General features: G+C 49.8%; 1 protein-coding gene across 2 annotated transcripts in view; it reads right to left on the reverse strand.

Moving 5' to 3' along the window:
- SLC37A2 (solute carrier family 37 member 2) overlaps positions 1–16,518 on the reverse strand; it is a 59,303-nt gene that overhangs the window by 16,711 nt on the left and 26,074 nt on the right. For both annotated transcript variants that reach the window (XM_034754735.1, XM_034754734.1), the window contains exons 4-9: positions 15,313–15,391; positions 13,663–13,798; positions 9,878–9,954; positions 7,951–8,117; positions 5,199–5,236; positions 2,791–2,946 (exon numbers count right to left, since the gene is read on the reverse strand). In XM_034754735.1, the coding sequence (XP_034610626.1) occupies positions 2,791–2,946; positions 5,199–5,236; positions 7,951–8,117; positions 9,878–9,954; positions 13,663–13,798; positions 15,313–15,391 (653 nt within the window). The remainder of the gene's footprint in view (positions 1–2,790; positions 2,947–5,198; positions 5,237–7,950; positions 8,118–9,877; positions 9,955–13,662; positions 13,799–15,312; positions 15,392–16,518) is intronic.

Below are 16,518 nucleotides of genomic sequence, written 5' to 3' on the forward strand. Positions count from 1 at the left end.
AACCACCATAATAGAGGCACAAATTAAATGCATACCCCAAATTAAACAAAATAGTAAGAGGTGGTTGGAGGCCAAAAGACACCCTTTAAAAATTGGAAGTCAAACCCTACTCGGGAAAATAGAAAGGAGCATAAGCTCAGGCCTGGTCTACACTACAGAGTTCTATGTAAGGCATCTTACATTGATCGAACTCTAAGCGTCTACACTAAAATGTAGCTCCCACCAGTGTAACTCGTCCACTACACCGATTTAAGAACTCCACCTTGGGGAGAGGCGGAGTGCTGAGGTCAATGTAGTTAGGTTGATGCAGTGCCAGTATAGACACTGTGTTGTTTACATTGACCGGTGCAGCCTTTCAGATGCCATCCCACAATGCCCCACACTAACAGTTAAATCGGTGCAAATACTCCTGGTGAGAGTGCACACTGCCGACACAAGGAGAGTAGCATGGACGTGCAAAAGCAATTTAGTTACTTGGGTGGCTGTACAATGACAAGGCAAGTCAAGTATAAACGTACAAGTAGGCGGGCCACAAAAGAACCTGAAGAACAACTAGCAAGACACAAAAACGAACAGAAAAAAAACACCCCACAACTAACAACATTAGAAGCAGGAAGCCTGCCAAAAGTCAGTGGGGGTCACTGGACGATCGAGATGCTAAAGGCCTTAACACAGCATGTTTGTTGGAGAGTTGCTAAATGAATTCTTTGCACTGGTCTTCACTGCAGATGATGAGGGAGATTCCCAGACCTGAGCCATTCCTTTAAGGTGACAAATCTGAGGAGCTGTCTCTGACCGAAGGGTCAGGGGAGGAGGTTTTGGAACAAATTGTTAAATTAAACAGTAATAAGTCACCAGGACCAGATGGTATTCATCCCAGAGTTCTAAAGGAACTCGTATATGAAACTGCAGAACTACTAACTGTGATATGTAACCTATTGCTTAAATCAGCCTCTGTACCAGATGACTAGAAGATAGCTAATGTGACACCAATTTTTAAAAAAGGCTCTAGAGGTGACCCTGGCAATTACAGGCCAGTAAGCCTAACTTCACTACCAGGCAAATTGGTTTAAACTACACTAAAGAACAGAATGATCAGAGACACAGATGAACACGCTTTGTTGGGAAAGAGTCAACATGGCTTTTGTAAAGTGAATTCATGCCTCACCAATCTATTAAAATTCTTTGAGGGGGTCAAACGCACACATGGACAAGAGTGATCCAGGGGATATAGTGTACTTGGACATTCAGAAAGCCTTCGACAAGGTCCCTCACCAAAGGCTCATAAGCAAAGTAAGCTGTCATGGGATAAGAGGGAAGGTCCCTCTCATGGATCAGTAATTGTTAGAAAGACAGGAAAGAAAGGGTAGGAATAAATGGTCAGTTTTCACAGTGAAGAAAGGCAATAGCAGGCCCCCACAAGGATCTGTACTGGGACCTGTGCTGTTCAACATATTCATAAATGATCTGGGAAATGGGGTAAATAGTGAGGTGGCAAAGTTTGCAGATGATACAAAATTACTCAAGATAGTTAAGTCCAAATCAGACTGGGAAGAGCTACAAAGGGAGCTCACAAAACTGGGTGACTAGGCAAAAAAAAAAAATGGCAGATGAAATTCTACGTTGATAAATGCAGAGTAACACACAATGGAAGACATAATCCCAACTATCCATACAAAATGATGGGTCTAAATTAGCTATTACCACTCAAGAAAGAGATCTTGGAGTCGTGGATAGTTCTCTGAAAACATCTGCTCAATGTGCAGCGGCAGTCAAAAAAAGCTAGTGTTAGGAACCATTAGGACAGGGATAGATAATAAAACAGAAAATATCATAATGCCACTATATAAATCTACACTATGTCCATACCTTGAATACTGAGTGCAGTTCTGGTCACCCCGTCTCAAAAAGGATACATTAGAATTGGAAAAGGTACAGAGAAGGGCAACAAAAACAACTGGGGGTATGGAACAGCTTCCATATGGGGAGAGATTAAGAAGACTGGGACTGTTCAGCTCGGAAGAGAGACGACTAAGGGGGGATATGAAACAGGTCTACAAATTCTTGACTGGTGTGGAGAAAAAGTGTTATTTACCCCTTCACATAAACACTAGAACCAGGGGTCACCCAATGAAATTAATAGGCAGCAGGTTTAAAACAAAAACAGGAAGTATTTCTTCACACAACGCACAGTCACCCTGTGGAACTTGTTGCCAGGGGATGTTGTGAAGGCCAAAACTATAATGGGGTTCAAAAAGGAAGTAGATAAGTTCATGGAGGACAGGTCCATCAATGGTCATTAACCATGCTCTGGGTGATCTAAACCTCTGACTGCTAAAAGCTGGGACTGAATGACAGGGGATGGATCACTAGATAAAATTGCCCTGTTCTGTTCATTTCCCCACTGACACTTGCCACTGTGGGAAGTCAGGATACTGGGCTAGGTATATCTCCATATATTAAATCTATCTCACAGAACTGGAAGGGACCCTGAAAGGTCATTGAGTCCAGCCCCCTGCCTTCACTAGCAGGACCAAGTACTGATTTTTGCCCCAGATCCCTAAGTGGCCCCCTCAAGGATTGAACTCACAACCCTGGGTTTAGCAGGCCAATGCTCATACCAATGAGCTATCCCTCCCCCAATATGGCCATTCTCATATTCAGCTACACACCTTGGACTTCACCTAAGTCGGTGCCGGTGTACAGTACGTGGCATCCCAAATCCCACAGGACATTAGCCCCCTGCTCAGAATACTCTGGACCCACTAGCTGCCTGGTTCTTCTACTCACAGGTATCCGGAGGGCTCCTAAGAAGCTGATGGCTTCTGGCTGCTCGGCTGGTTCTTTGGGATACTCTGAAGAATCAGTGTTCTCTCGGCTACAGCTCCCATCATCAGTGGAGAGCGTCACTTCAGGGTCTTTCTCCTCCGATTCTTCCGATTCCGTCTGAAACCAGATTAGCTCAGCAGTTTACACTCGGGCAGCTGGAGCAGAGTGTGTCCATACCCTGGCCTGGCACACCTGTCGAGCCCAGCCCCCCCCTTGGTTGCAGGTACAACTTATTCTCATGCTCAGGCCCATCAGTATAATGGGATGAAGTATTGCATAGCCACACAACTGCGTAACAAGCCTGCTGTTTCAGGGACAGGCATTATAGGCCCCCGTGTAGGGCCCTCACTCCTGGGATCACAAACCTCAGTTGTCATTTAAAAAGAAACAAAAAAAACACAAACACACACCAAAAACTGCTTCTAGCCCTTATGGCTGCAGACACTTGGGTCATGTTTCCAAGCTGAACCAAGGCAGTGACACCTGCCTGAGTTTGCAGACAGCCTGAAACAATAGCTGACAAATGAGCTTTGCCATTCATCTCAATGGATTTGTTAACAGTGAAAGCCACTGCTGGGCGGGGTGGGGGTGGGGGGGCCCTGCCATCACCACCAGAACAGGGGCTCTCACTGCTGCCACCCCATCATCAGTTCTCGTGGGGTGATGTCAGCAGAGCCCATCCCCCGAAGTTCTCTGCTCAGGGTCGTGGAGGCAGAGTCCTCGCTGCTCAGGCAGCCCAAGGTCCCCAGAAGACGGAACAGTGATTTTCAGTTTTCCCAGAAAGGAGGGTGGTAGCCCTGCCTGACTCCAGCCAGCTCACATGGGCAGCCCCTGCCAACACTGCCCCAGGCAGGGCAAGGTCCCAATGCCAAGCTAAGGCTGTGCCAAGGACTCAACCTCCATGAATTTAAGGCAGCGTGGAGTCCGTTAATGGCTATTAGCCAGGATGGGTAAGGAATGGTGTCCCTAGTCTCTGTTTGTCAGAGGGTGGAGATGAATGGCAGGAGAGAGATCACTTGATCATTACCTGTTAGGTTCATTCCCTCTGGGGCACCTGGCATTGGCCACTGTCAGCAGACAGGATACTGGGCTGGATGGACCTTTGGTCTGACCCAGTACGGCCATTCTTATGTAACCTGGCTCTGGGTTTAAGAGATTGACAGGACTAAGGGCTTGTCTACATGGGGACGTTTACCAGCAGAACTATACTGGTATAATTCTATTGTCACAGTGCAATAAGAATGTCCACACAGGAAGTTGTACTGAATAAAGCAGTGTCATTATACCAGTACATTTCTCTGGGTAGACTAGCCCTAATAGAGCAGGAGTGTAGCAGGCCATGGCTAAAACAATGTACCAAGGTGCACTGGTTTATTCAGTACACCTTGGTACTGCAAACGTGGGGGTATTCAGGTCAGGAATGAGTTGTGCATTGACAGTTACACCTGCCTGCGGCCGGTGCCGCTAATCCCACTGCCTGAGTGTTGGACACATATCAGGCTGCGTCCGAGTTTCAAGAGGAAAATTTGCCAACAGTACAAACTCCATTTTTCCTCTTCTTCCCTCCCCCCACCCCAGCTTTTCTATTTGTTCCGGGGGAGGGGAGGGAGGAAGAGAAAAGGGAGGAAACGGAAAGATTCAGTTTCTATCAAGGCTGCATGAGGCTGGGTAGAGGGAGAAGGTGGATTTAAACAAACAAAAACTTTTCCATGAAGTTTCATTTTAGAAAAAAGTTCATAAAAAATAATAATAATAATAATAATAATAATGTCAAGCAGCTGTCAGCAGCCCTTCTTAGGTTCTGCCGAAGAGCTGCCCGGTCAGTGCCACACACGCAGAGCAGCTTGGCACCCTCGCTAAGTGATGTGTCTCTAGTCCTGCAAAGTGCTCTTAGCGAGGGAGGCCACATGGCTAATTAAAGTAGGAAAGCTCAGAGCCCCACTTGTGTCATGGGATCAATGTGCCTCCGTCGAGGCATCTGAACAGGGGACATGCCAAGAACTTTACAATGCATCTCCACACAGGTGTCCTGGGGAAATATGTTGTTACAGGTTATTTATAGATTCCAACCAGCGAGCTACACAACAGCACACAAGCCAGATTTCAACAGCCAAAGCATCAGGAACACCCTCCTTGAGCAATTCTGCATCTCTGGTTAACTTGTGCCATTCCCATGGCTGCACATCAGAGCTTTTGCTGTACCACAGCAGAGTGAATTGCTAGCCCCACACCAAGGAAATGGGAAACCTTCTGGAAGCTGGGGTTTGGAACTGTGTTCCCTGGAAATGGCACTGCCCTTGCTGAGAGGGGAAGAGGAAACACCACCTAACCCGGATTCCTCAGAGAGCTTGGAAAGGAAGTTAACTTACATGGTGTAGAGGTGGGTTACAATCAACGTCTTCAGGATCTGAAGGAGAGAAAGAGAGAGATTCCACGTGACTGCCACACACAACAACCCCATTGCATCCTCCCGTTACCTCAGCACACATACAACAGACAGTGTGGGAAGCTAATCCAGCAGTCCCTAGTCTGTAGCATGTGTGCAGGCCACACCACAGGACAAGAGCTTTCCTGTGCAGTAACTCAGGAGTCCCCCAACTAGGAAAAGGAGAGTGCAAACCCTTGTGCAGTGTGCCCCAACATTTCATGCTACAAGACCTGAAGAATAAAAGGCCCCAGTTATGGCAATCTGAAAAGCAGGTCCAAGATTCAGCAGTGACGGCAAAGCCAAGGCTCGGCTGCAGCTCACAGTAAAGGTGACGACTTTAGAGACCAGTGACTATTTCCTAAAGTGAAGTGAACTGGAAGACCTTAAGTGTTCCCAAGGGGCTCATTTCCCCTCCATTTTCCAGCTGCACAGATGGGTGGGAGAGGGCCTTGGCTTTTATGGGGAGCAAGCCTGGTGGGCAGCAGATCTATACCCCTCTAGGGGAGCTCAGAGACCAGAGCACTGGCGGTAAAAACTTAGCGGACACAGTTCAGGTCAGCCATGCAGAGCAATAGTGTGGCCGGGATAGGGAAGCAGTTGTATCATCACGTGCCACTAGATGGCAATAGCTATTTGTTGTTTCCATTCAAAGAGCTCCTAGTCTGAAGTTTAAAGGTGCTGGGAGCTGTCTGAGCCCCGTGGGGCAAGAGACACAAAGGGTCAGATTGACAAGGTATCTAGGCACCTAAAGATGCAGAGAGGAACCTAAGAACATAAGAATGGCCAGACTGGGTCAGACGAAAGGTCCATCTAGCCCAGTGTCCTGTCTTCCAACAGTGGCTAACGCCAGGTGCTTCAGAGGGAGTAAACAGAACAGGGCAATTTATCGAGTGACCCATCCCCGTCATACAGTCCCCGCTTATGGCAGTCACATGCTAGAGACATCTAGAGCATGGGGTTGCCTCCCTGCCCCTCTTGGCAAACAGCTATTGATGGACCTATCCTCCATGAATTTAGTTAATTCTTCTTTGAACCCAGTGATACTTTTGGCCTTCACAACATCCCCTGAGTTCCACAGGTGCCTAACTTGGACACTTTTGTACATCCCACTAGGCACCTCTCTGCATCTTTAGGTGCCTCAATCCCTTTGTAAGTCAGGGCCTGGCCCAACGTTCCCTTTAGCTTTGGGGTCCCCATACATCAGTGGGTAGCAATCACAGCAGCGCACTGCGTGAGGATTCTCATGGAATCTGACTGGGAGGCTTTTCCCTCAGGTGACCCCCATTGTACCCCAAAGAGCTTTGAAAGTGGTCCACACTGTAAGGTACCATGCCTCCAGCAGAGATCTTTGTGGCTGCAACGGGGCATATGAGCTCCCAAGAACTGCCCTCTCCTCACTGCTGTCCCTGCTTCACTTCCCTGGATGTCAAGAGGCTCCTTTGCCCTCCTTCCATTGTAAGAGTTCAGCCCTACAGCAGACAGCTTCCTGGATTCACATGGCTGCAAAAGCCCCACACAGCAGCTGCGACATGCTAAGCTTGGAAGTGGGCCCCAGCTTAGTGCAGCTTTCCCTATGGCTAGCTCCCATGCTGCCGATTTACTGCTCTGCGGGCCAGTTGGAAAGACGCTCAGCAGCTCACCAGCGTGTGCCACCCGGGAGAGAGACTGCCAGGACCCGAGGTGCACATGCTACGAGGGATAAGAGATTTTGCAGTCACTCCCCTCGGACATGGCTCTTCTAGGACCTCATGTTCCCTGGAAAGCCAAACCCCTTTCCACGGTTTTCATTCTTATTATCGGCCCATCATTTTCTAGTGTTTCCCCAGAGAGTCTACACATGGCCACGCAGCCCTGTACTACAGAGGACAGTCCCATATGGACCCCCAAAAGGTAGACAAGCCTTTCAAGCTCTAAAGTTAAGAGATAACACTGACTTCTGTGCACGAGAACTGCTCTGACACCACCTACTGTTTCCACACAGGCCGCTGTACAGCCATCAGATAAGGACTTTGGAACCAGGGTCTTTAGCTCAGTAACAAGTCTTGGCTCTTTCCATAGATTGCCTGTGCCCAGGTTATCCTCACTCAGAATTCATCAGCTCAACAAGATATTGTAGAATAATCAGTTTTTGGTCCATCAAGAGTCTGCTCTTCACAGTTAGAGCTCTGCCAGCTAGCTCGGATTAACACTGATCTCAAACACACCCATGAGACTAGCAGCTTTGGGGAAGAGTACTCTGATAGCCTGAATCCAAAGCCCATGGATATGCTCCAGCACCAACTGGTTCCATCTGCCATTTCCACCAATGCTCCTGCCAGGGAACCTGCTCGCTGGAGGGTTCTCAGACACCAGCACAAAGGGGACAGTGCCCTGCCAGAGGTCAAGCCAAAACTGAAGGGAGGTTTCAGTGCCATTCACCAGCTACGCCAGTGTCCTAGAACTGGAGGGCTTTAGATGCCAGCCCTAAATATTGAATACAGCCAGTTCTCGCCTCGTCACTATGGAGGGCGGGCATGGGGTCAGCAATGCTGCACCTGGTACTGTTCTCCCTGCAGAGGCTACTGGGAAGCTGCCTCCCTCTCTGCCACGTTCTGTATCCACCTTCCCCACCCCCAGGCCAGCAGAACGCTACCGCACAGCTAGTCTTCCAGCAGGAGCTTGTGATGAAGCCTCTAGGCCCAGCTCACACTCACATTCAACGAGGAACAAGAAGCAGACGATTCCCATGACTGCAATGATGATCCCAGGCACGATGAAAGACAGGCCCCAGGTTGACGAAACCCACACTCCAGCGATCAGGGACCCCAGAATGTTTCCTACCGAGGTATGGGAATTCCAGATGCCCATGATCAGCCCTCTCCTGATGAAGGATAAGAGAGAAACCATTAGTACAGCATTTCTGCAGTGCTTGCTAGTTATGACCATTTATTGGGATAGACTCTAGTGGATATGAGACGCTTCCCTGCAGGCCCTCAATGTCCTGCCATTTCCTCCACACCCCGGCCCTATACCGCAGCAGCTAAGAAAGGCTCAACGGGATTCCCAGCTCAGCTGATGTGGGCAAATGGGCGTGCAGGGACCAGGGCACATTCTCTCCTGTTCCAATCAGCAATGCCAATTTGGGGGGGGAAGCAAAGGGGATTTGACCAGTGGGCATGAACATGGCAGAGTCCAGGAAGAAGTACCCTGCACCAAAGACTGGGCCAACCTAACCCAAGAGGGAACATGAGAACGCCATTGCTGTATATCCTCCTCCCTAGGAGGAAGGGCCCACAAATTTGGGGCCTGAGCCTTGCTCATGTTTTTCCAAGGTAAGGGCAGCGTGAGACTGTGTGCAGCTCCCACTATTACTTGAAATGGACAATAATGGGCCAATGGTTCGTAACCAGCAATTTCACTCTGGGGAGCACCATTCCTATATACCACGAGGGCCCAAACACATCAGAGCTTAGCAACAGAGATACAGTTAAAGCAGTAATCCAGGAAAAGCCCAAACTAGGGGACATGCACAAGCCAGAAGAGACGGTCACAGCTACGGACTTTCAGCTGTAAAAATCAGAGAGGGGCAAAGATCCAGGAAGGCTGCTACAGGTGGCAGTATCAGCCAAGGAGAAGCATGAACAATGGTGTGACTGAGAAGCAACGTAAGAGGTCCATGATCAGAGGAGAGCTGGGCTGCTTTGAGTCCATGGAGTTTTAAAAACAAGGAGGGATACCACAGAACTGGCTCCCACACGAATGAGTAAGCGTTTAAGGATGGGCTCCTGCTCCGTATGCGCAGAAGGGGATGTTGCATTCTGCAGAGGCTGGAAACGGGCATGCTAAGGAAGGGAGCTGCAGCAGTTAAGGGAGAGGAAATGAAGGCCTGGATGAGGACTGCAGCAGAGGGGCTCCTGGCAGCAGTGAACACAAGCAGGGGGGAGGGGGGGGAATATGCCGATTTACAGCCACAGAAACAGGGAAGGAAGAAAATTCTCCAAATCCAAAGTTATGGCCAGTGAGGACAAGTGGGGGGCTGGCTCCATGGGGAGCAATGGCAGAGATGGGCTCTTGCGTGACCAGTTTGCGAAGTGTGTGCTCATCACCCCATCTGATCATGGCAGAGGGCCCAGCAGGTGCAACACATATGATCACTAGTTGCTGACATATAAAACAAGGTGGGTAAACAAACATTCTTCTCAGCACCGATGACTTACCAAGACAGGCCCTGAGTGCTGGAACACCTCAGGAATCTCTGCCCCAAAGCACTGACAGGCAGCTATGCGGAGTGGAAGGAACACAGGGAGATATGCAGTGTGCACAGAGCTTACATTGGCAAATGGCTCAGGGTAGCTGCCTCTTTAATGGTGCTACCATCCTCGCTGAGGCTTCCCAGCATTTTAGGGTCTCCCCTGCCACACAAAAAAGCTGTATTGTAGGACCTTGTGTGAGTTTCAGGCCAGGCCTCGACAGCGCCACCATGACCATAAACCAAAGTTAGTGCACAGGTTTCTGTGCTGGGTGTCGTTTCCTGCCACTGGCAGGGTGTGAATCAGGCACTTCCTCAGGGGATGGGATTAAGCAACAAACACTTGAGAGAAGCCACAACAAAAAGCTTAAGAGATGAAGAAACAGACTCACTTCCCCTTTCCGAACCAGTTCCCAACGCACGTCACCACGGATGGCCAGCCAGTCGTCTGCACCAAACCATTGCAGATCTAGTGGGGAGAGAGCAGGTGTGTCAAGATGCCATGCAACAGAGTCACAATGTCAGACTGTGCTATCCCCTGCCCCCGTCCCTGGAAAGTTCAGTCCTCCTCTAGGACAGAGGTGTTCTCATTAGCCCACCACACATATCCACCACCCGAATCAGAAAGAAAGTAGTGCCTTACACCCGGACCATGCTCAGGCCATTCACCCCAGCCAGCTTCCCCACCAAAGAAGAAGGAGAAACTCTGTCTGTGGTGCCCAAGTTAAAGGCATGCCAGTCCCACCCTCTCCATGCAGTGGCAAGGAAGGCCAATGAGTGGTGCAGGTACACTTTCACCCATCCAGTAAAGGGAACTATGCAGGTTTCAGAAGTGCTACAAGGACATTCATGGAGCTACCATAGGAAGTAGGCTTCCATCTGGATGGAGCTGCAGGCATTCACTGCAGAGGGACATGACATCCACTAGCTCCTGTTGTCTCCATGGAGCTCTGCTTGTAGTGGAAGAGGCTGTTTCCTTCACTAAAAGGGAAACACTGCAGTGCTCTTTGGAAAACACCAGTCCCTGATTCCAAAATGGTCAGGCCAAAACCAAAAGCCTGAAGTTCAGATCCCAAGTACATATTTTGACTCCTAAACAAAGTGGCTGATTTTCAAACATGCTGAGCACCCAACAGCCTCCTGGTAATTCAGCACTTCTGACAAGCCAGGACATTTATTCCAGAACCCAAATACAGATTTGGCAGATTAATTTTAGGTTCCTGCTTTTGAAAATTGTGGCCTTAATCCTCAGAACCCCTCACCCCATGCAGTAGGCTGGAGGTGTGCAGAAGCAGGGAGCTTGTCACTTGCCCAAGGTCATGCAGCGAGTCAAAGAGAGAGCTGGGATTAGAACTCCTAATCCCTGGCTCCAAGATCAGCCCAATATCGCCTCCCTTGTGCCCAGGGCTCACTGCTCCAGTAGGTCTGGGATGCTGAAAGCACCCACACTTTTCAGTGAGTAGCTGGTAAGTATTCCCTGCTGGACCATTTTACATGCATCAGGAACGTAACGTACCCCACCTGAAGGCTGGGAATCCCTGCAGTGCCTAGCAATGCTTTCTCAGGCGTTCGGTGATATTTCTGTCTGAAAGTCATTCCAGCAGCAGAACTTTCCATTTAAGTTGCCCTATTTCAATACCACAGCGTTTTCCAACTGCCCTCCCCACCTAGGGAGTGAGGAGAGCCTTGGATCTAAGGCACGAGATTACTGAGAAGGTTCTCAGTCTGCCACTAACTCGCTGTGTAACCTTGGACAAGCCACTTCTCTCTGCTCCCTCGTTTTCCATTGGTAAAATGGGGTTAATAAACCTGACCCGCTTCACAGGGAGGCTGTGAGGCTAAGCTTGTTAAAGTGTAGAAGGTGCATCAAGTCATGCTCAGCATCCCAGTCGCTCCTGTAAATAAAGCCAGAACCACCCTGAGACATGAAAATAGGTGTCTGAAAGCACTGGGAGTAGGAGATGGTTGGGGGGGAGGGGTCTCTGCACTTAGAAGGAGGCCTATGTTTGAAGCGCAAAATCCTGACCCACGACCTAGCCTGTCTGGCCCAGCCTAAACGTCCACTTAGGAAGCACTGGCATGTCAAAAACACAAAACGTGAGCAGTACACAAATGAGGCCTTTAGCCCAGGCAGCTGCCCTCTGGATTCCAAAACTGCAATTAAAGGTCTGCACTGCTGGTTGGGAATTCATCCTTTAATAGGCAGTAACAGCCAGGACCCCACCCAGGGCCCCACCCAGGGCCAGCTCATTGTGAAATGCTTCCCTGGCATTGCTTGAGAGAACAGAATCCCTGCCAGCAGCAGCAGCTTTGCGGCAATCTGAGCAGCTTCACCGCAGCCCTGGAAGTCACGGTTTTTCCATTGTGAGGGACGGCGCCGCGGTCCGCAGCTGGGATATTTTTGGGAGTCAAGTTTTGCTGCACCCCACATCAAAGTGGCAGGTTTGACGGCATATTTCTTATCAGAGAAACTGGAGCAGGAAACTGAAACAGGAGCCTGCAATTACAGGTCCAGGAAACGTGGCTGTTGCCAGTAGGTTACATTTCATCAGCACTTGTGCCAATTGCCTCTGGTACAGGCTGTCTGGTGAAGCAGAGATTTGCAGGGCTGCATCTGGGACATCAATGTTCAGAAATAGCCATATTTCCTGCTACTTGCTCTCCATTGGCAATAGACAGGGCCAGTGGGTCAGGGAGATTTCCCGACACTCCTGTAACCTAGCACATCTAGGGAACTTTTACAGGTTGTTTTCTGTTAATAGGCCCCTCCGTTTCCTGTTCCTACCTGAGCAGGAATGAGAGTACTTGGCACAGAGGGGTCTGGGGTGCACCATCTGGACCCCAGATGAAGTGCCTGAGATAGCAACGTTCTTCTGAACAGTTCTTTAGCTTTTGGTTTCTTCCAGTGGTTCATAGCAAGAGGGTGTGAGGAGGGAATCTGAAGAATAGGGACAACACTTTTTTTCTCCAGGCCCTATCAGCTTGCAGAGAATATCTGTGCGGCCTATTCTGGATGAAATCAGAGTGGAGGAGATGAACATCTCTCTGATCCTGAAGGAGACGCAGCCTTGCACTGCTCTGTAGCCTGGGTCTCCCTCAGGTAACACAGTCTGCCAGCTCTAGTCACTTGCTAGTTTTTCCATACTGGTCATTCTGCTCCAGCCTGGCTGCTGTAAGTTTGGGAGCAGTTCAAGCCTCCCATTTCTTAACGTGTCCTAGGGAGTGCCCTGTTCTTGCTAGCACTTTGGAACCATCACATTAGAGAGAGCTCCTGGAGAATCCACTGCAGACGTCACACCGACTCAGGTCACCATGGAAAGTTTCTGCACACTTAGGCGGATGCCTGGCCATGCCAAGAGTATCTGTTACCTTGCTTGTTCTTTCATACTGGGTGGGAGGGAGGGAAGAGAAACAGAACAGGTTTGTGGTTTGGCTTGGCATTCCTGGCTCTCTGGGCTTGTCAGAGGAACTGAACCCCAAGCTGGTTTGAGAGCAGGTTAGACAAACGCCCGTCAGGAATGGTTTAGATTATACTTAGCCCTGCCACGAATGCAGGGGACTGGACTAGATGATCTCTCGAGGTCCCCACCAGTCCTATGATTCTATGATCACATCAAAGGCTGCAGAAGCAAGTACTGAAAAGAACCCATCAGGCAGGACAAAGAGAAACTCCCGAAGTTACTGAGAAACTCACACAATAGCCTTTACTCCAAAGGATGCTGAGGATTCCCCTCGGGAAACTCAGCCTTTTTTAATGATCACACATTAGGCCGCTCCCATCAAACCAGGACATTTAATTACAGCTTTGCCGACGCACAGATTTCAGGCCATTATGATAAACTATTCTGCCCTCTTACACAAGGCAGGCCAGGGCTTCCCTCCAGGAACTCCTGCACTGAGCCCCACCACTTGTGGCTGAGTTAGCACATAGCTTTTAGCAGGAAGTCCGATATGGTTTAAAGATTCCAAGTGGCTGAGAAGCACCATGTAGCTGCAGAGGTGTTCCAAAGAAACTCTCGGCTTGCTGATTGCAGGCAGACTCTTCAGAGGTATTGAACTCCCTGCTCTGCACAAGGGATTTCCACAGAGTGAAAATCCAGCCAATAGATTGCACCCAACGTTGTGGTCAGTTAAGCATTTCAGAACAGATGGTAGGTGAAGGCCAGGGACTCCTTACCTGGATGAGGATGTAGTACCAGAGAACGTGGATTTCCCAGAAGTAGGCCAGGCCAAACAAGGAAGTGAACAGTCCACTCAGCACCATCCCTCCCGACAGGTAATAGCGCAGTGGGAGGCGCTCACCAAAGATGCCGCTGCACAGAGGAGGGGAAAGAGCATTAACAGCCACCCACATGCACCGTGCCAGCTCAGCAATGCTTTACACAAGGGCTGGGACATGCTTATGGAAGGCTACAGCTTCCCAGCTCTGTGAAATGCGAGGCCCATCTCTGCATGCAGCGAGGCTGAGGGGGCTGCCTGAACTCCAGAGACACAGAGCTACTTTCCTCCCAAGCAGGAACAAAACCCAGAACCAAACCCAAAATGCCACCCTGATCCTCTCACCCCCCGAGCAGAATGAGCCTTCGATGCGGCCTTCTATCTCTTCACCATGGCACCTTCCTAATGTTCAACTCTTCGAGTCCCCCTCCCCTCTCAATGGCTCTGGTTGTCTCGGTGTGGAGTGCTGGCCAGTGCTGAAGGCATATCTCACAGGCATTGGGCCAAGTTATCATTTATGTGCCGTGCTGGCTGAGGCCAGGTGCCGTAAGTCACCAACCCAATGCAGCGTCCCCAGGACAGACCTAGTATGTGGTCTCCTCCCACCTGCACCCAGACCGGAGACCACCCCGCCATCCCACTCAGCCCAGATCAACACAGAAACCAACCTGACCTCTCAAACAGGCTGGACACATTTCAGAGACAAACCCCTGAAGCTGCCGTCACAAACAGCAAACTGATAAGAAACCTGCTAAAGTGTCCACAGCCTGTAGCACCTGTGATGAATGTTATTTACCAAGCTGGAGCGCAAGTCATTTCTTATCCCCACAGGGTTATTTTCCGGGGTAGGGGAAGGGCAAACGCCACCCAAAATCATCATCATAACCCAACAGCAAGCTCCAATAGAGGGAAAAGTCTGCTTTCTAGGAACAGAACAAGGTGGCTGAAATTCCAAGCTAGGGCTACACCGATTCCACTGGCAGCGAAAGCCAGAGTCTAAGGGAAAGGGAAGGGTCTGTACAGGCCAGTCAGCTAGGGCGCTTGGAATCACTGGGCTGAAGCAGGCAAGAGAAATGGGGATCAATTTATTCTCAGTGCCGGGAGGCCAGTTCAAAGTTTGTCTTCCCTTCATCTTGCTGGACAAGAGATGTGACCAAAGAGCACTGGTGCTGCAGCTTTTTGTCAGGGTCTAGCTCCCTAAGGGACGTTCCACTTCTTAACAATCAGTCATTGGCATTATACAGCACCATTCACCCAACACATTCCAGAATGGTTTACATCAGCTTCATGCATCACTGAAATGCAGCCACTTCTGGGGTGCAAGGTAGCAACATTGGCTATGCTACATGTCCTGTGCTTTGGAGGCTACCAAGGACATGTAGGAAGCCAGAATCAGACTGTCTGGCCCAGCTTTTGTCCAAGACACCATCGTTGAGCCAGGGAAAGATACCACCCCGACGCAAGAGCCAGTACACCTGTTGGCAGCCATGCAGTTGGAAAGCTCTCATGGGGTCTGTGGAATGGAGGTGATCACAGTGAGGCATCTGGGGGAGGATCTGAGATGTAACCATCTCCTCCCCACATGCTGGTGGTGCTTGGAAGTCCATACCTGATAAACATTCCAATGGCATAGGCAACCAAGAAGGCATTGTCCAGGGCACCAAAGAGCTCTTTGTAGTTAGCCTGATCTGGAAAACAGGTGACAATGCTCTTTAACATGCTGGTTTCTGCCTGCAACAGGCTGGAATAGCAAGACTCCCAACTGCAGTCTCTGCCCGCTCTCCCCACCTCAGCACCGCGGGGATGCTTCAAGACCTGGAAGGTGGGCTTGCTGCTAGCTATATTTTCAGGGTTTAAGCCTATATATTTTAGAGAAGCCCTGCATCTCATTCACATCCACAGAGGATATTGCTCTCTCCCACTCCCGCCCCAATGCAGGTTACCGCTTTGTGCTCCCAGCAAGGCTCAGAGACCCTCAGAGCTGAATTGCCGAGTGCCTCACTCACTGCTTCAGGGATCAGATTTTTAAGAGTAGAGCAGAACCTTGTGTATTTAAACATTACCTCACTGCTCTTCACCCCACACCCCCAAAAACAAAGTATAATTATCCCCATCTACCAAAGGGGACTGAAGGTACGAAGAGGGGATGGGACAATGCAGCAGAACCGGGATTCAAACTTGGGACTTTGTCTCCTGAGCTCATTCTTCCAGGCCAGTGATTCTCAACCAATGCGAGAGGAAATGAATGAGGCATTGACTATGTTCTTACAGTCTAAAGCACAGAGGCTCTCTCTCCCACACCTCCTGACCCTTCAAGGGGAAGTGTTCTCGGTCAACCTCTCAGCATGCACCGACCACTCCATTCCATTGGCGTGGCGCTGTACGCATGGTGATGCTTTTCACACTCTTTTACAGTAAATGTAAGAGTTTCAAAAACGTTATTTTGAGTAAGGGGTGCCAGCCTGAAAAGGTCGAGGAGCATGGTTCTAGGCCGTGCTAAGCCGCACTGCTTTCAGAAACGACGCCTTCTCTGAATGCCAGGACACCCCACTATGGTGCCAGCTCTGGCGGCTTCTGTTACATGCCTGTTTTCCACTAGGCACCTGCCCTTTGTACCGGGGACATGAGGCAAAAACACACTGGGCACTGCTCAGCTGGTTAATGGCCTCCAATTGGCTCTGATTAGCAACTGCCAAACCCAGGTGCTCCGGGAACCCGACCCTCAGCTAACGTGCTAATGAGACTCATAAGTACGTTGTAAACACATTAAGGCTCCTGAGGAAGGTCATTAATCACGTTACGAGTCTATTTGCCA

This window comes from Trachemys scripta, chromosome 21, assembly GCF_013100865.1.
Source record: "Trachemys scripta elegans isolate TJP31775 chromosome 21, CAS_Tse_1.0, whole genome shotgun sequence".
Classification (NCBI taxonomy): Eukaryota; Metazoa; Chordata; order Testudines; family Emydidae; genus Trachemys; species Trachemys scripta.